The 20,847-nt window shown below is 41.4% G+C and overlaps 1 protein-coding gene across 1 annotated transcript; it reads left to right on the forward strand.

Annotated features, from left to right (window-relative positions):
• The first annotated feature begins 8,967 nt into the window (after window positions 1-8,967).
• Window positions 8,968-19,193, forward strand: ppef2b (protein phosphatase with EF-hand domain 2b). The gene is made up of 18 exons (XM_029253088.1): window positions 8,968-9,024; window positions 9,480-9,555; window positions 9,760-9,777; window positions 10,342-10,469; window positions 10,606-10,660; window positions 10,743-10,918; window positions 11,190-11,304; window positions 11,490-11,536; window positions 11,798-11,964; window positions 12,045-12,081; window positions 12,745-12,894; window positions 13,233-13,571; window positions 13,680-13,865; window positions 14,062-14,204; window positions 14,527-14,633; window positions 16,350-16,513; window positions 16,611-16,698; window positions 18,909-19,193. The coding sequence occupies exons 2-18, from the start codon at window positions 9,501-9,503 to the stop codon at window positions 19,124-19,126; spliced, it is 2,193 nt and encodes a 730-aa protein (XP_029108921.1). The 5' UTR covers window positions 8,968-9,024; window positions 9,480-9,500; the 3' UTR covers window positions 19,127-19,193.
• Window positions 19,194-20,847: the final 1,654 nt, after the last annotated feature.

A 20,847-nucleotide genomic window follows, 5' to 3' on the forward strand; every position in this document is an offset into this window, starting at 1 on the left:
TTTAATAACTTCACTGAAATCATATAATACCACAATAGATACATGGTTTCAATTAATTAATTAAATTAAACAGTGGCTCCTTTCCCAGTGAAGACAACACTCAGTGGATGCCTTTCGTGACATTAAAATATCCACATTTCACAATCATCCTGGCAGTCTTCCTCCGACTTCGAGTTTCAACCTGTACGAAGTATGACCGAGATTACAGCAGCCCACACATTGGCACTGCCTTTCATCCTGTATTTCTCTGAACGGTTCAGCCAAACAAAGAACACTCGCTGCGATCTTTAACACTGGAAAATGTGTCTGTCCTCGTTCCGAGAAGCCAGAAATCACACTCCAGCCTTGGCCCCACAGCTGTGCAATACGCTTCTCCCACAGAATGGGCTGCATCTCATCCAGATAACAGTCATGAATGTACTGATCCAGATTCAGGCAGAAATACTAAGACCTTGTGTTCTGTTGCCTAAACACAAAACTTGTGCATGATTTTTTTAAAAAGAATTTTTAGCCCCTAATGAAACACTGTAAGCAGGTAAGTCTCAACCAAATTTTACCAAAATTTTTGGAGCTGTCTTGTCTTTCCTTATTATTAGAAGAGGAAAAAAAATTTTTTTTTTCCCCCAATTTCTCTACAAAAACAGCTTCTCGTTTTAGAATCAGAATATTCTCAGTAATGTTCCCCCTTAGGCCCCAATAAAAGGAATAAATAGGAAGAAAGCAAATTGTATAGGGGGTGCGGTGGGGTAGTGGGTTTGACCGGGCCCTGCTCTCCAGTGGGTCTGGGGTTCGAGTCCTGCTTGGGGTGCCTTGCGACAGACTGGCATCCTCTCCTGGGTATGTCCCCTCTCCCTCCAGCCTTACACCCTGTGCTACCGGGTTAGGCTCCGGCTTGCCGTGACCCCGCATGGGACAAGCAGTTTCAGATGGTGTGTGTGTGTGTGTGTGTGTGTGTGTGTGTGTGTGTGTGTGTGTGTGTGAGACCTACATAAGAAATTTCCTTCATCTGAGACCACCTCAAAGCTATAATGTTCTTTAAGAGCTCATTTTAATTCTCATTTAGACAACAAATATCATAAAATTCATCTTGAACTGAGCTTGTATGAGCTTAAGATAAGTTAAACATGAGACTTCACTTTTTTTCTTGAAAAATTCTAGCACAGCACCCAACATGATATTCAGCTCTTTTTACGATGAAACTGTGTAATTTTTCAAATATTACGGAGCAGGATGGTTAAAGAGATGAATTCATCTACTGTGACAATTTTGAGAAACGTACAGAATGTTTTTCTGAAAGGAGGAAACCACTGGTACAATAACTGACAAAACTGAAATGTAACATAGCAGACTGCATTCCGGTTCTGCCTACAAATATTTTTGTTATATACTTTTCTCCATTTCCGCTAAAACTGGTGCATTAATCTGCAATAAAAATGCATCTGGCTGAGTTTTTTTCTCAGAAAGATTCATCATGACTATTTTACTATGAAAGACACTGGAAAAAAAGAACTTAAGAACTCAACTTCTGCAAATATTTGTGCCTTTGGTAGATGCTTTTCTTAAAGGTGGCATACAAAATAATATGTATGCAGGTATACAAAAGTGTATTCCTCAACAAGAGCTTTGGATACAAATGCACAATTATCAAAGCACAACTAATTTGTTAGATACTACTATTTTGCTGGAAAACATTACCATCTGCCTGTAGACGTGCCAGTGAAATAGCAAATATGTAATATTCAATCGCAAAGCAGATTGTGTTTATATAGCTGTTAAAAGATTAGGGAGGAAATGGTTGTCACGCCCATGCTGTTAGCCCAAGCGACGGCACCTGCACCGAATCAAAGCAGCAGGGCAAAAAGCACCATGTTGACTCACCAGGTTGCGGAACCTCTTCAGAACCACCGCTTCGACTACACATCCACAAAGCACACAAACCCCTTTCCCATCCCGCTTCATCCCTTCATTTCTGATCCCCTGGCCCCACGTCTTTGGCTCCAGACCCCGGCTTCGCCACATCGATTCACCCTTCGACTGACCCTTGCTTGCCCCACGACTACGATTCTGGTTTGCCCCTTTGGTGTTCTTCATTAAAAGTTCCCACGATTGGGTCCACCTATCCCTCTGTCTGCCAGCCTCATCCATGACAAATGGGCCCAAAATAGATGGGGTTTGACACACTTCTTCCATCTTTAAAGGCACTAAGCAGTTCTGAGTTCGCTTCATCACATCAAGCTAAAATCAAGAACCAGTGAGCATTCAATTTTGAATCCGTTCTGAGTGGGATAAGTGAGCAGCCAGAGGTGGAGGAGCAGTATTCATGCTGGGCTGAAGGAACTGATTTTGTCAAGTGATATAAGAAGCTGTGAGAGGCAAGGACTAACCAACGAGAAGCAGCACAAATGGAGAACAGGAAGGGTCCAAGGACTGAGCCATGTGGGACAAAGGGTGAGAAAGAGCTGCACAAAATCACCTATTAACATCTACAGTATTTGAAGATTCCACCCAATTCAGTGATTAAATTTAAGTTCCACGCTGTTGGTCAGGTGAGGGGTATGCCATCCATGTCTCAAATGCTGTAAAGACATCAGGATGAAGAGGCCATGAATTAAGGAAAGGGAGGCAGATCTTGCAGACTCGAAAACTTTTCACACTGCAAGGAGGGCAGGCTCAGATGAATGGTCAATCTTGAATATATGCTAATATTTATACAGGAGACCATTCTGTGCAAGGAATGCAAACCAGCGCAAACAGCACTTCCAACAGTTTTTCGATGGAAGGAGAGAATGAAGACGAGCCTATATTTCATGGACTGAATTTAGGTTTAGTGAGACATGTTAATGAGACATGGACAGGTCTGAAAGTGAAATCAGAGAAAAGTGAGAAATTTAAGATGGATGAAATAGAAGAAATAATATGTAAAGAAATGGCTAGGGCAGGTGATGGTCCAGTGAGAGAGCAGGAGGCAGAGGATATAGATTTGGGACAAATCTTTCAACACGGAAAAAGGCCTTGCTGGGAGGCCTGGCATGGAAGGAGGGAGGTGATGCGGGAATTTTGCTCATGATGGCATCACTTCTGTATGCCAAATGAGGGAAAGTCTTCAGTATTGACGATGGAAGAGCAGAAGCAAAGAGATGCGAATATGGTGCAAAAAATATGTTGACACTCGAGACACTGACACTGAAACTGATAAATCTGTGATGCTTACATTTCTGTAATTTCCATTCAGCAACATATAGCTTTCCTCTCTCTGTGTGTAAAGATAACCAGGGGTTGGAAGTGCGACACGTCGGTTTGGAGGTGAGATAACCGAAAGTCAAAAGAGGAGGGTAAGGGTGATACAATGACACTTGGTGCAGTGTCAGTAGCCACTGGACAGACTGCAGAAATCTGTAATGCAAGGGAGGGAGGTCAGAACAGCAGAAGAAACGAGATCAAAAGGGAAGATGTTATGGTAAAAAGCAATATTGGGTGCATTGGCTGAAGATGGAATGGGGTGATGGAAGAATAAATGATGAAGAAATGATCAGACATATGAAGAGAAGTAACACCAAGCCAGAGAGCAACAAATTCTAGTGAAGACAAGGACCAGATTGCTACTGGCCTTGTGAGTGCCTGTGGATTGACACATAGAAAGCTCAGACAAAAACAAACAAAATCATCTTTTCTAATGACCAGAACCCACCTTAGTCCAGCTTCTTAGTCCATTGTTTTCAACAAAGCCCCTTATTTAGCAGTCGCTTTTCTCCAAAGCAACTTCCAATGAACTCTATGTAGTGTTATCAGCCCACACACCTTATTCACCGCGGTGACTTACACTGCTAGATACACTACTTACAATGGGTCACACATCCATGCATCAGTGGAACACACACTTTCTCTCTGTCACTCACACACTATGGGGGAACCTGAACAGCATGTCTTTGGACTGTGGGAGGAAACCAGAGCACGTGGAGCAAACCCACACAGAAATGGGGAAAACATGCAAACTTCATACAGATTAAGCAGGGATCAAACCCACGTTCTCTCGCACCATCCAGGTACTGAGAGACAGCAGCGCTACTCGCTGTGCCGCCCTAATATTTACAGAGGAGCCATCACAGGAGATTTATATATTCAACAAGCCAATATAAAGTCACAACAAACTTCCGCAACATGTCTGTGGAATGTGAGAGGGATACGGAACACAAGAGGAGAGAGTACCATGAAAACTCGACACAGGCCGAGCTGCTAAAACACACATATCAATGCAGCGCAGAACTCGGGAAAGAGATAGTGCACTGAGCGTTAAAATCGGAGCTTTAGATACAGACATACAAGGGACAGCTGGTCTGTCTGATACAGCCGCTGCACGTTACTCAAGTGACTGCCTACAGAAGCGAGAGTCACGTACTGTACGTGTGCATCATCTGCAGCAGATGGTGCTGAACAAATTCATGCGGCTCTAAGATTGGGTTTTGAAATCTTTCTCGGATGCCGGGAGGGATTTAGCAGCTGAAACTGTCAGATGGTGTCAAAAGTGTTATTTGGTCGTCGGCTTTAAACGGCACGTTTGGTCTTTGTTTGGATTTAGCTGAGTAAGAGCCGTGTGTTTCTCAGGAGCGGGCATCCCCGTGGGTCTCGGCGAAGGGAAAGAAGCCATATTCTGAACTCCTGACAGTTTTGGCTTTACATGAAAGACCAGAAACTGTGTTGGATAGCAGAAAAAGAAACATTTTGGCTCCACACCTGCCATTCAAGGACAGAGACTCTGGAGCGTACAGTTTAGAACGTGTCCACGCAGCTCGCGTTAAAACACGAATATTGGTCTGCTGATTGACCTACAATCCTGCAGTCAGATCTATTACCATTTGCAACTGAGGTCCATTTTGAAAGATTAAAATGTTTTGCAAAAGAAGTTATTAGCAGGACAATTGTTGATAGATTGACACTTAAATGAGGTTTACAGTATGTAACCTGTGACAGTTGTGATGCAAAATGTAGCTGGACCACTGAGGTTATTATTATATTATTATAATAAGTAGCTGTAACATTTTAGAGTTGAAATCATAGAGCAAGTTGCAGAGTTCATTGAGGCGCAGTCCTAGTACAGGTTACACACACACACACACACACACACACACACACACACACACTGGCTGAAACTGCTTGTCCCAAGGGGGGGGTTGCAGCGAACTGGAGCCCAACCTGGCAACACAGGGCGTAGGGTGGGTGGGGAGGGGAAGCACCCAGGATGGGACACCAGTCCATCACAAGGCATCCCAAGCAGGACTCGAACCCCAGACCCACCAGAGAGCGGGACCCGGACAAACCCGCTGCACCGCCTTGCCCCCCCCCACAAAATACACCCCAGTCACAATGTTGCTGCTATTTCAACTGAAATATGTTACCATGTCTTACCTTTTAACTTTGTTTGCACGGTGAGGACACAGCATAGTACACCTCCCCGGGGAATATTTGGATCAACGACTAAAAGAGTGTTTTCACTAACATCTCCTTCTATGCATGAACAACCATGTTTTTTTTTTTTTCTTTTTTTTTAACTAAATCAGCTTTGAATCAACCATTATAGAAAAATGTCAAAAAAAAAAAAAAAAAATATTATAATATAGCTACACAACCATTTTCAAAACTGAACAGCACAACGAGCCAAAGAAGAAAATGCAAGACAATTTAAAATAACAGCAAAACGGTGTGTCATACATCGAAGAAAACAAACAATCTTTTTTGAGATAACCCAGCCCACATTCATTACAGACATTTATAAGATTAGTATCATGCCAAGGCAAGTACATACAGGTAAAGTTATTTGGGGAAGTATGACTGGCTGCAAAGCAGATGCACTGGTGTACAAAAATAGCTTTGTGCTCTTCACCCCGTTTTTGACCCTGGTGCACGGATGGGCCGGCCTGGTTTCAGTGTTTCTGGCGCTCGTACAGGGAAAACGAGTCGTTCCACGTACAGACATCCATACGTCCATAGACGTCCGTACAGCGCGGCGGCACCGTGTCGCCACCGTCACGCCTGCGACTGGAGCGTGTGGCCGTGAGCGTTTCCTCCGTTTTATCATCGGTACTCGGCCAGATTCCATGTTCCTTCTTCCTTCCTACAGGACAAACAGTGAGACTCTCAAAACTGTGAGGTCTCCATGACCTGCCTGGACATGATATTTATGTGTTGGCTAGTTTCTGCTGTGTTGTAGAACTTATTGAACTCTTTTCGTGCAACATTTTTTTACTGGATGCTGTAACAGCGCCATCGTTTTGCGGGTGAAGGCCTGCATTCGATTGTCTTCAGAATTTTCCTGCGAAACAGGGACCCGTTTGTCCTTTTAGAGCTCCCTCATTTTCACAACTCAGTTCTTTTAAGTAGTATTTCCCAACCATATATTTACATTTATTTATCCAGCAGACACTTTTCTCCAAAGAAACTTCCAACGAACTCTACGTAGTGTTATGAGCCCACACACCTTATTCACCGCGGTGACTTACATTGCTAGATACACTACTTACACTGGGTCACTCATCCATACATCAGTGCAACACACTCTCTCTGTCACTCACACACTATGGGTGAACCTGAACAGCATGTCTTTGGACTGTGGGAGGAAACCAGAGCACATAGAGGAAACCCACACAGACATGGGGAGAACATGAAAACTCCACACAGACTGAGCAAGGATCAAACCCACGTCCTCTCGCACCACCCAGGCACCGTGAGACAGCAGCGCTACTTGCTGCGCCACCCATATTCCCCACCTGTTTTCACTGGATGAACTGTATACAAGTAAAGAAAACCGTCATAAGTCATGATGTGTTTCCCTTCTTCACAGGAGATCTATTTCTGCTTAGTTTGTTGGTTTCTGCACAGGGTCTGTTGCTAACTACAGTTACGGTAGTGTCTGTCACCGTGTGTCTGAATACACAACCAACCCACAGGCCTGTAGCTCTGGCTCGTACTGCACCAGTACCAGCTGCCTGCTTTAGAGGCAGGATGAGCTCTGCTCGTCGGCTCTCCGGACAACAATAATCAGCCATTACAGGCACTTTCAGTAAAAGTACCAAGTATTTTTAATGGGCTGCAATAGTCAAAATTCATATTTTGGAATTATCAGTAACCTCTGACATACCCCTTCTGTAATTCATCTTTTAAGACGAATAAGACTACATTAAGAATTAAGGTGGATGGAAGGTCAGTGGGAGAAATACGTCATGAAAAGACCAAAGTTATGAGCAATACATTTTTCTTATCGCTTAGATGCTGCTTATTAATAATACACCACTTTAATAATCACACTGTATATTTGATTGTATGTCCTTTGTTATGGAACGCGGTTTTCTGAACCCTGAGTAGTATGTCACTTTGGAGAATGCACACACACACTGACCAAAACTGTGTGTCCCAAGCAGAGTTGTGGCAAGCCGGAGCGTAACCCAGCAACAGAGGGTTGAGGGCTGGAGGAGGGGACACACCCAGGACAGGACACCAGTCCATTGCAGGGCACCCTAAGAAGGACTTGAACCCCAGACCCACCAGAAAGCAGGCACAGACCAAGCCCACTGCACCACTCTGGGAAATGGCACCTGGTCAACAAACAAATGTAAAGGCAAAATCAGATTTGTGCTGCTTCAAGGGATGAAGAGGTGACAGCAGCGTCGAGGCTCCACAAGTTCAACTGGTATAAACCATGTCAGTGCCCAGTAGAGGCCCTGCAATGTGGTTTTACTGCAACGTAGACGTTCCACAATACACTTCCACGTCTCACAGTTCCATACAGTACCTATAAACGCTTCTGCACATAAAAACACAATATAGAAACCCAAAGCATAAATCAATCATGGTCCTGTAGGACTGACTTCAGGTGGTTTTTGCTCCAGCAGTGAACAACCTGATTGCACTTGACTGAACCAATTTAATTCACTTTCGGAGTTACTAATGAAATTAGGAGAGCTGGATCATCCACTGCATTTTGGACTTGAATAATCCACCAGTAGAAGAAGACAGGGCTTCCTGCATGCCGGTGTTATAAAAAGGGTCCACCTGACTGAAACAAGCCATCAGGTTTAAGGCTGACGACTTGCGTGGTGCTCTGGGGAACGGGGCACGTGACAGCGGCCCATCCAGTGAACCAGATAAAACGGAGACGCTGAAAAGTGGAATTGCGGAGTAGCGCTGATCGAAAAGATTTGAGATCACTTTGTCAGCCTTTACTTTGTATTTAGCTGTCAGATCGGACTCAGCTTGCTTTGCTACTCCCTACCAACAATCTGATTCCTTTGTGTGCGCCAAGACACCAAGAAAGACACGTAACCTGTTCGGCATTTTATGATGACTTCTCTGGTCATTTTAAAATTGATTATAGTACGTTCTGTCATAAAGGACACCTTCAAGAAATACTGAAAAGTGGTATATCTTTCTAAATATAATATGTTACTAAATTTCGCTTGGTTGCCTCCTTTTTACTTTCATCAGGATTGGGTTTCTTGAGCTTCTGTCGAGAAACAGTGCTCAGAATCAGCATTCTGTGATGTTAAAGCATTACAGTAATTACAGTTTTCTACCTATTCATTTAATCCACAGCGGTTGCCCTTTATCAGAGACTTCATCCTCCTATTTAAAGTGCAGTCCAGCCATTGCACGGTATTATCCTAAGCCACTTGTGCCTTGTTTTGATTAAGTGGTCACATGGGCAAGAAAGACACGTAACACACCATTCAAACTGAGAGGTGGGGAGGTGCAGTTAGCGGGATGAGCGGCACAGAGGAGACAGCGCTCTTACACGCACGCTCACCTTAGACACTGTTACCGGGACACAAGTGCGTCATTATTTTCTGCCGTTTTGCTGCCGTCGCTCTCCATTTTACCATCATTATGGCTCAGACTGACCTGCTCAGGGCTTCTTCACTTTGTGCAGACAGATGACAGAAAAAGGATTGCTGGAACTGTATGTTAAAATGTCAAGACACTGAAGATCTTTTTTCTTTTTATCTGTGGATCCACAGAAAAAGAATCTCTGGTAAGGTAAGCGTCTCAGGCTTCTCCTGTCCAGGATGCAACGTGCTGCAAAGTCCTGACTCAAAGGTTCACACTGACTGCAGCATTTAATCCAGTTGAAAAAATCAACATTAAGGCAAAGTAGTTGATTTCATCATGAACACATACGAATAGCAGTTAAGTTGTCACATTTTACAGTAACACCACTTATTTCATTAATCACCACTTATGGTATTTCATTTATTATTGGTAGGGAAGTGCTCAGGAAGCATGGTCTAGACAGCAGCTCTTTGAGCACTAGACACACAAGGATTAAGAACACAAAGAGGTCAGGTAAGGGGATCACAATCTGGGTCAATACAAGAGCTGCTTAAAGGTTAGCGGTATCACTTGGCCCAAGGCGGCACTATCCTGTTTCTCGTGCTCTCATTTTTGCTCATGGGCTAGCTACCACCTTCCATCCCTTCTTTCATTCCCTGCAGAAGAGCAAAGACTGAGCAGCCATGGGATGTGGAGCCACAAAATCAAATGAACTGCAGCTGAAAAAATACCAGAGAGGTATGGTTAGACGTATTCTCTGACTGGTGCAAACTCATTGTATAAAATGACACTCAAATGTCCCAAGATGTATCCATCATCGCTCTAAATATAAAGTATTGCAATATTTCAAGTATTATAATATTATTGTGGTACCTCACTTTATATCATTTGTAATAATTTCCATCTTTTGTCAATTTTGTTTTGTATCAATTCAAACTGCAGGGAGCATTGGAGTTCCAGGTAATTTCTTGGCTCTACACTTTTAGATATAAGTGCTACCACTCAGAAAAGTTATTTTCAATGATTGGTCTTTGGAACAAGCTGACATATGGACTTTGCAGTAGACAAACAGTGAAAATAAAATGTTATTGTTAATCTGAAACCATTTTGTGTTTTTGGAAATTTAAAAAAAATCAAATTAAATTAACAAGAGTTTATTTTATTGTTCTGCACCATAATACATAGCTGTCACAGGTAAGGTTACTATATTAATTTCTTAGTGGTAGCTGATGCTAAAAAAGTGCTCAGTTCAAATTACTGGGAAAATGTTTTATCTTCCCAGCAATACAAACCATTGGGAATCTTCCCATTCGGGAAGATTTTATCCAGTATTATTATCTTTGCTCATCAACATGTAGACTACAAAAATGCCTTGTCTTTCTTAGAGTACCTTAGATTTTGATGATGCTTATAAAATGCTTATCAGAGATCAGCTAGCCCTCTAGAAATTGTAGAGGAACATACTGTATTGGCTGCAATATGATAAGTCAGCACATTTACGGCTCTATTCCGGCCTTTTCCAAGCGATGAGGGCTGCCCTCTTGATCCAGAGGTGGTACCGTCAGTACGTGGCCCGTTTGGAGATGAGACGAAGGTGTACATGGCACATCTTCCAGTCAATTGAATATGCAGGAGAGCAAGACCAGATTAAGGTGGGACAAGCAGATTCTTTTGTTCAATATGAAGTTGTTCAGAGTTTAATTTTGTGTCTTACTACTCATAATGACCATGTCAACCATACATTTTGTGATAAAGAACCTTAATCGCATTCACCTCTGTCCCATGCAGCTTTACAATTTTTTTGGCTACCTCATGGATCACTTCACACCAGCCAACAGTGAAAGTAGGTTTCCTTCCTCTTTTCATACACTGTCTCCATCCTACAGGGGCAGAGTTCACAAGAGTTTACTGTTTGTGTCTCTCAGGAAACTTGATCTCCCACATCTTCAGGGAAAATGAGATCTGCCGTGACATAGAATGGGAGCGCTACTTCTGCTACAAGAACATAGAAGTACCAGAGCTGTATTCCGGACCTCACCTCAGTTTTCCTCTCACTGTCAGCAATGTGGCTGACTTGGTGGAAGCCTTCAAGAACAAGCAAGTAGGCATATTTTGTGGATAATATCCCAACTGGAGATCCAGATGTGTTCTCTGTGCAGTAGAATAGTGTGTATGTATGTGTGTGTAAACCTGTCAGCATTTTGTATGTTGTACATTTCTTAAGCAAAAACTATCCATCATTGTCAAAGAGATTCAAAACTGACTGATTTGTCTGAAGACGTTACCATGTTCAACAAGGTTTGTTAATATGAGGAAAGAGCAGTCGTTTTACCTCAGCCCCTTTCATTTGTCTTGTGTATTTTTCCTAGTAGCAGCTCCACACACGATATGTCCTCCAGCTTCTTCTGGAGAGCTGGAAATTACTCAGAATGCTGCCGAATATAAACCAGGTCTCCACCTGCCAAACCAAAGAAATCACCATCTGCGGTAAGACTAGTAGGGCATTCATATCAATAATATTCAACACATTCTATCATTTTTGTTCCAGAATTATAAAATTACAAAACTCCTTGGGCCTATTAAATTGTTTAATATACATGACCCTCATTTTCAAAAGGAATTAGAATAAGAAAATATTAATATTTATTTATTTATTTATTTAATATTTTCAGGAGACTTGCATGGACATCTTGAGGACTTGCTACTAGTATTTTATAAGGTTGGTAGAAGACTGAAAATTTGTGCTATTCTAATCTGCTGTGAAGCATATACAACAGGAGGCAGTGTGTTTGACCAAAAGAGAAAATTAATTTTTAATAATAGAAACAATAATAAGAATTAAGGGCAACAGACAATTAAGTAAAATTTAAGTATAATGAACAGTAATTTATTTTTGAGAGAAAAATGCTCATGAAAAATATATTCCTGCTGTGTCACTGTCTACTCTTTACAAAGCAGATCTTTCCCTGACTTTGTGCAGAATGGAATGCCATCGGTGGAGAAATCATATGTCTTTAATGGTGACTTTGTGGATCGGGGCAAAGACTCTATTGAGATTCTGCTCATCCTTTTTGCATTCATGCTGCTGTATCCCAACAACGTTCATCTGAACCGAGGAAACCACGAGGACTACATTGTCAACCTGAGGTGTGACAGATTTAAGATGCAACCAGAGGTTACCTGATCTCACCATTCAAACTGTTTTAAAAAGCTTATTATTTTTTTAGGTATGGCTTCACCAAGGAGGTGTTGGGAAAATATAGGGTAGGTCTCTGCAGATGTAATCTCTTATTCAAAGGATCTATGAATTTTACTCCTTTATTTCCACTGTAGATCTGAGTAGAACTTCAGACACTTCTGTAGTCATTCTGCTTATCTTTCGGTGTCAATAATTCCAGAAGAGGCTTCTGCATTTAATTCTGTTTTTGCACCATGGGGGATTCTGATAATTAATAGAAACTGACCTCACTGCATTAGGTGTAAATGGAGAACTCTACTGTAGTTATTTTTACATGTGGGTTAATCCCACACGTCACTAAGAAGATTAGAACGCTTATCTCCGTCGATTCCAACACTGTTATGGGTCAGTAGGTTTCACCAGGTGATGGTCTCTGAACAAAACTATTCTGTGTTTTTTTTGTCATTCTATATAAGTTGTCAAAATTCAATTGAGCATTGTTATCTTTTCAAGATGATTTTGGAGCAAAATGGAGTGGAAAAAATGCAATTTTTAAAGTTTCACTTTGATAGGATTGTTGACCTGAGGAAAAGGTACTGTGTACTGTTATATTCCTCATCTATTTCTTCAGAAAAGACATTTCATGCTATTAAGCCTCTTATTACTGTTTAGCTTAAATCCTGTCAAACTTCCACTCCCTCTTTCCCCAAACGATTTCCTGTATGAAATATTACTTTTTTATTTCTCAGCTACATGGCAAGAAGATTCTGAAGCTACTTCAGAAGATCTTCAGTTGGTTGCCACTCGCAACAGTGATTGATCAGAAAGTCTTGATTCTGCATGGAGGGATCTCTGACACCACTGACCTCAACATTATTGCCCAGGCTGACAGGCACAAGGTAAAGAGCACATCATTCCTTTTGGCTAATACCTCTTACCTTAGATGAGTTACTGTTAGCTGCAGGGGGATAGTAGGTAGCATAGTGGTTAGTGCCACCGCCTTTGGATCTGAAGGTCATAGAATTGAGTCCCACTTATTACTGTAGTACCCCTGATCAAGGTAGTTATTGTAAAAACTGTCTCAATGAATGAATTACTGTAAGTAGCTTAATATAAGTTGCTTTGGAGAAAAGTATCTGCTAAATGAATGAATGGTAATGTGAGTGAGGAGGGTTTGTTGTCCATGTTTAAATCTTTGACTTCTGTCCATCAGCTGAACTCTTATTTTGTTATTCAGTACGTTTCAACACTCAGGCCTCCCAAGAGGAGGTGGGTAGCTTCAGGTGGAAACTCGACGGCGGGCAGACACAAGGTCAACGGGAGGATGGACAACAGTCTGCAGAGGCACTGCTCCCTGGCCTACAACTCTCCCCTTAGGTCCCGTTACAACTTCCAGAGCCGTTCTATGCAGAACTTCTCCAGCAAGGTGAACCTGGCAGTGGAAGAGGAACTGAAGGAGCAGCGCCGGATGGCCGGCCTGAGCCAATCCTACCATGACCTCCGCAGCTCCCTCTCCTCTGACTCAGACTCCGACAACTACGAGACCTATGAGGATGACAGCAACGAGTGGAAACAGGTAATAGCTACACAAGTTTAAGAGAGACTCACACTTCTGGTTCCTTCACCTCTCCTACACACATTCCTTGGACAGATCGTCCACAAGCTGCTGTTTGCTTGACTGCAGATCGTGGACATGCTGTGGAGCGATCCCATGCCTCAAGATGGCTGCATCCCCAATGAGGTGCGTGGTGGGGGTTGTTACTGGGGCCCTGATGTAACAGAGAAGGTCCTGAGAAGACACAATCTGCAGCTGCTCATACGCTCACATGAGTGCAAGCAGGAAGGATATGAGTTCTGCCACAACCGCAAGGTAACATGATTGTATTAAAATGTCTGTGTCTTGTTGCAGTTAGTTCTTTAGAAGTCACATTCTACATAGGCAAATTTCAGATAGCGGAACAAATAGTCAATTGTATTTTATTAAAATTTATGGAGTGTGAAAATGTGATGTTGTGTGTTAAAGAGTGTTCCTGCCTTTTAAAATGTTTTTGTTTTATGTGTAATAGGTGCTGACCATTTTTTCTGCCTCAAACTACTATGAGGTGGGCAGTAATAGAGGCGCCTACATCAGACTGGGTCCTGACTTGGTACCACATTTCATTCAATACCAAGCCAACCGTAGCACTCGAGAACTGACCCTCAGGCAAAGGTATAGGGGGACTTTTTGCAGTATCTAGATTCTGAGACCTGTTATTAGTATAGAAGTCAACTTCTGATAACTCAAAGTGTGACTCTTACTGTTTAATTTGCTGTATATTAAAAAAACCACTACCTCAAATTTCACTTTACCTATAAACTTTCAATGACAACTCTACATTTTTCTTGGAATAGAAAATACTTGTAAATAAAGAAAGCCTGTACTGATCACCACAATTGATTTTTGATGTTATCCTTTCTTTTATATACTGTAGTGTATAAAAGTCATGTATTAGTAAATAACATTATAATAATTGCCTTTTTCTTTTTCCCAGTGTGGGGGAGACAGAACGTTCAGCACTCAGAGCCCTGAGGGAGCAACTCTTCGCACACAAGTCGGACCTCCTTTATGCCTTTCAAGACTATGACACAGACAACACGGGTACTCCTGCTGTTTGTCTAAAAGCTTAAACTCTCTTCATACTTTAAAGTAAGATGTGTTACATGGTTGGAAACAGTGGTCAATAGAGTCACTCTTGTAGACCAGTTTGCTGTGGATATAACCTTTAATCTTGGAGATTTTTCTTCTTTTAAAGGAAGAATCCTTCTTTTTTGTAATTTACATTTATTCATTTAGCCAATGCTTTTTTCCAAAGCAACTTACAGTGTAAATAGTACACTTACTTTTACGCAAGATACAATTATTTATCCACTTATACAGCTGAGTAAGTTTACTGGAGCAATTTAGGGTAAGAACCCTGATCAAGGGTACAACAACTGGAATTCAAACCTGGAGTATTTGGATTCAAAGGCAGCAGCTCTAACCACTACACTACCAGTTGTCATCTCTTCTGTTGCAGCAATGATGCCGAAACAGCAAACAGTTGCTGCTTTTTAGCACTGAGTCGAGATGGAAAAGTGTTAGTGTTTTAATGCCTGCAGATGATGCTTCAAAAGGACATACCTTGAATTGTATTCTGTACTAGCATTTCACCTTACGATAATAGGTGTGCTGTGTCAACACTCATTTTTAAAAGATAAATGCAAAATCACACTATATCTTCACTGCTCTTACCATGCATGTTTTTTACAAAAGGCTGATATTTTACTTGAAAATGGATTTTAAGCATTTTGGCCATGTCAGCTTAGCTATCCAGTGCCTGTATTTAGTTGAAAACAAGACTGGGCTGGGAAAATGTGGAAGTCGTCAGTGTGAATCAGGGTAATGTGGACTCAGATGTGAAACCTGCAAACCCCATAACACTTTCTGTCAATGAATTTTACCCAGCAAGGGCTATAAAGAAGATTTGTCTAATAAAAAATGGACTCCAACAGAAGGGTAACTGTATTTGGTGTCAGTTAAAGATACCATGTAATTTATCACAAATGACTGGTGCTTCCAGTTCACAAATCCCTTTAGTGTAAAGAGTGAAAATGGTTAAGAAATGTTTGAAGAGTGAAAAGCTGCATTTAAAAGGTACTGCATTCAATTGTGACCATTTTGTTGATACTTTAGGCAGTAGCTAACATTGTAAAAATCCAGTTAGCATTATAGGATGCAATAACCTACCTTTAAAGGGAAAGTAGAGATTACGTGTATGACAGGTTTTGCTACGAAACTAGTGAAAATGTTAATATTTTCAGTCGGAATATTTTACAATTAAATACACACACACACACACACACACACACACATTGACTAAAACTGCTTGTCCTAAGCGGGGTCGCGGCAAGCCAGAGCCTAACCTGGCAACACAGGGCGCAGGGCTGGAGGGGGAGGGGACACATCCAGGGTGGGATGCTATTCCATCGCAAGGCACCCCAAATGGGACTCGAACCCCAGACCCACCAGTGAGCAGGCACAGGATAAACCCGCTGTACCACCACACCCCCGTATTATAATGAAATAATTAAAATATAATGCAAATATTTTCAGTCTAGCTAGTCAGGTACAATTGTAGTGCACACTTTTCCGGACTGAAAGCAGGCTCACTGTCATTTGTGACTTTTGAACGAACATGGCATCCTATGTGACAAAGGTCAATTTTATTGTGGCATGACTTGTACTTTACAATTACAGAACTTAAGTTTGAAAACCCATATATTCTGCGTGGAGGCCTGTAATGCATGTCTCCTGTCTCCTTCACATCCACCACAGGGTGGATCTCACTAAAGCACTGGGCCACTGCAGTTGAGGCAGTGCTGCGACTGGGCCTGCCCTGGAGAGTGCTACGATCCCAACTGGTGACCACCACCCAGGACGGCATGCTGGACTATCAGGGTTGGCTGCGTGAACTCCCAATCACCGAACCCAAAACGGAGGTGAGAAATACACTTCAGACAAAAGTTTACAAACTGCAAAAGTGAATAAGCTATAAAACATCACAACCGTGTTAATATTTGTGCTGTTTTTAACCAGCTTGTTCAACAGAGCCTTCTTGAGACCATGTATAAGCAGCGCTCCAACCTTGAGACAATCTTCAGGATTATAGACTCAGACCACTCAGGTAAGCATGATTACATTAGCTTATTTACCACCTCCTTAGTAAATTCCAAAACAACACATTTGAAAAGTAGTTAGATATTGTAACACATTCCTCAAAATTAAAAGATCATTTTCAGAGTTTCAGGCCAGAGTAGTAATATTAGCTAGATTCTACTGTGCTGTTTAGGATGGTTCAGCACAAATATAGGGACAGCTGGTACTGTAGTGGTTAGAGCTGCTGCCTTTGGATCAAAAGGTTCTAGCTTTGAATCCCACCTCCAGCTACAGTAACCCTGAGCAAGGTACTTACTCCAAATTCCTTCAGTAGAATTGCTGAGCTCTATAACTGAGTAAATAATTGTATGTAGCTTAACATTGTAAGTTGCTTTGGAGAAAAGCATCAGATAAATGTATACCTTGTACAATGCAAATCTAGTAATAAAAAAGTAGCAAACACATATAACCTGAAACTGCTGTGGGTACAAAACTTCAAGTGAGCAACAGGCAGGAATTATTGCTTAATGTGTTGAATGTAGGGGAAACTCAGCAAATAGTCTGTATGGAGTGTCCATGTCCTCCCATAGTGCAAAGACATGTTTGACATGACTCAGCTGGTGAGTCTACATAGCCCTTAGAGTGTGTATGTGTGAGCAAATTAGTGTGTAATTGTCCTTTGATGGAATGGCATCCTATCCAGGTTGTACCCTGTCTCACATCCTGTGCCTCTGGACCACTATGGAGAATTTGATACAGGCGGCCACAGTGAACCAACAGAGAGGGATGAGGAAGGCACACACATGGAAACATTTTGGCAGGTTGAACCCACTCCTGCTGCAGCATTCTGATTCAGTGGTAGAGGTTTGAAGGCAGAAGCCAGAACAGCAAATGTGAGGGACTTTCTCCAAGAAGTCCATGCAAAATATCATCACAGCCTGGCCCAGATGCTGGTCAGATTGTAGCGTACAGTACAGGTACATTCTTCAAATGTTGTAGAGGAAGAGTCCGCAAGATCAGCTTCCGTGTGCTGGGAGAAACAGAGACCTAGGGCCGACATAACTGTGCCATCAAGTGTCCACCAATCACTTTCTGCAAGTTAGAACTTCCAGATTTAGATTTTTGCCGGATTTTCCCAATCAAAGCCGATGTAACCACACTGTTTTACAAAATCAAATACTAAAGTGCTGAGTGTCAGACATTTCTGAAACCTGATGCATATTGGTAATTGATAAACTTAACATGACTCAGGTAGTTTCATCTGTAATTCTAAATTAACAACAATACATTTTCTCTGAATTTTAATGTGGTGTTTCTAGGATGGTTTCCTTTCATTGTATTTCATTTTTATTATCATTACTGTTAAAAAAAATTGCATTTTAATTTCTATTCAGTTGACCTTCGGTGGTTTAAAAGGGATTATATACTGTAGACTGACATGCTGAAAATGTACTGTTGGACTTCTAGTTGTAACCAGGGTCACCTTCTACAATAAACATCCAAATCATGACAGAGACACTTTAATGTTAAGAAGGATTATGAAACATAGTTAGATAAGCCAAGGCAAACTAATGTGCTTGACTCATCTGGAGAAAAAGTAATGGAATTTAGAAATAATCTACTGTCTAAGACAGGACAATGTCATAAAAGTCAAAGTGTGAAGTTTTTTAAGTTTGGTTTTTAAACCTTCTGGAGTTATGAGGGAAATGCAGAAGAAATTAAAGTTCTCAGAAATCGTATATTGAATTTTATATCGTAACATTAAAATAAAAAATAGTTAATTTAGCTGATGCTTTTGGAAGAGGAAATGTACAACTTTAGGGTTGTATAATGCACTACCGACAATAATTTACCCATTGATACAGTTGGGTAAATTTTACTGGAGAAACTCAAGGAAAGTACTTGGATCAAGGGCACTGCAGCAGAACCAGGGATTGGTACCAAGGACCTTCTGGTTATAAGACAAGTCTAACCACTATGCTACTTGCTGAAATACTACCACAGCAAAAGCCTATATGGGTAGTTTTAAATTATGATTATTTTTATTTAAGGGCATCATCTGAACATCTCCCCCAGTCAGACCAGTTATCTCAGTCTTTATAATACTTCTAGCTCTTCAGTGGGCTGCAGACCCCACTCCCCAGTCCCATGTTACACTAAGCATTGAGCAGCTCTTTGGTTGGGTTACCCTGATTCTTTGGAAAAATTCTTTAATGAACTCCCACCATTCTCTTATAGGACTCATCTCCTTTGAGGAATTCCGCCAGACATGGAAGCTGCTAAGCTCCCACCTGAAGATGGAGATAAGCGATGAGGCCATCTTGGACATGGCAGTGAGCATAGACTTCAACAAGGATGGGAGCATTGATATCAATGAGTTCATGGAGGCTTTCCGTTTGGTTGACAGGACTATGAACCTTCCTTCTGAACCCAACCACACAAAAACTGATGAATAAAAGTCTACATCAGTGAGGCTAAAAAGAAGAACAAGAAGATGGGAACATTTTGTTCATTATAGATTTCCTATCCCTGGAGGGAATAAATAAATGAAACCACTAATTTATTATTATTGAGGTTTGCTAAAGTACTAAAGGTTAAAAAATTTTACTATTTAAACTTTTGTATTTGTTCAAATGATTATATTGAGAATTACCACTCATGCCTGTTCCAATTAAACTATTGTATTTAGTTCTTTACTAACTGAACTGACTGTATAGTGATACGCAGATGTATCATTGCATATGTTAAGTAATTCCACCAAGAGTGTTGAGATTGTTTAATCAATCTTTGTGTGGGAGAAACACTGGCAGAAGATACCTTCTGTAGGGTTGCAATCCTCACAGTGTCAGAAAAGCTCTGCAGTCAGCTTGAGCCGCTTCCTTTTCCTCCTAGGTCCTCGTTCTTTTACCTCTCTGTAGAATTTGATACCTTTAACTTCCAGATCTTACTTTTCTATCTGGAACAACTTGGAATCAAAGAATCAGGACTGAATTGTTTGTCTTACCTATTGAGTAGATCTTCCCAGGTGATTTGAGCGTAGCCCTTTGTCCCCTCTGGAGAAACTTGCAACCAGTGTTCAACAGGGCTCAGTCTTGGATCCCTTACTGTACTCCATCTACACTGCTTCCCTTGGCTGTATCATCATCTCTCACAAATTCTTCTTTCACTAGTATGTTGACAATACCCACCTCTTCTTCTCTGTCCCATATAAACTTAAGTTAAGGTATATCCTGTTTATATTGCAACTTGCCTCTTGAGCATCTCTGCTTGGATGGATGTCTGACCACCATGTACAACTGAGCCTTGCTGAGACTTCTGTCTTCCATTGTACGGCAGATCTGTCCACCTCAACACACCCTACAAAGCTCTTGGTCCAGACCATGACAATATACTGCCTTAGCTGCTATAACACCTTCTTTGTCTGGTCTTCCGGCCTCCGCCATCAAGCCTCTCCATCTGATTCAAAATGGTGTGGCAAGAGTTCTGTTTAAGTTTCCAAACCATTCCCAGATCTTACTATCTCTTTCCGTTGGCTTCCTGCAGCTGCACGTATCAAGCTCAGCACTCTGGCTCCCACCTTCAAGATGGTCCAAGGATCCCTACAAGACCTGATCATTCTCTATAATGTAGCAGGATCACTATACTCATTCACCTCTGGTTGGTCCCACTGACAATATATCCAATATTCATAAGTCAATAGGTTATTGAAAACCTTTTAACATTCTCAAGAGTCTCAAAACATACGCCTTTCAGGACCACTTCTCTCCTGATATACTAATACCTTCACTATTTTTCATCACATCATCTGTTATGACAACCTTTAAGATGCAATCGTGTGTCTGCATCTTGCAAAAGTGCACCTGTTGCAAAGTGCAATTTTACATTGCATGTCACTTTTGCCAAAGATTTCAGCTAAGCGAATATGTGAATGTAGTTATCATTCTGTAACTTAAGAGGCGCAAAAGTGGAGAACGACTGTAAATGACATATACTGAACCATTCGCTAAATTCAGCACCTTGGTGTTTTGAGAGAACATCTGGCTTCCCTACATTCAAGAAGGTATGTTATGAAAATATCTAAACTTGTCAGCAACAATTTGCTGGAATAAAAGAAATCAAAAGTCAAAGTTAATAAAATTTTAAACCTGGAGGTGAAATAACGACCGATTCCTAAGAG

This window comes from Scleropages formosus, chromosome 6, assembly GCF_900964775.1.
Source record: "Scleropages formosus chromosome 6, fSclFor1.1, whole genome shotgun sequence".
NCBI classification, from domain to species: domain Eukaryota; kingdom Metazoa; phylum Chordata; class Actinopteri; order Osteoglossiformes; family Osteoglossidae; genus Scleropages; species Scleropages formosus.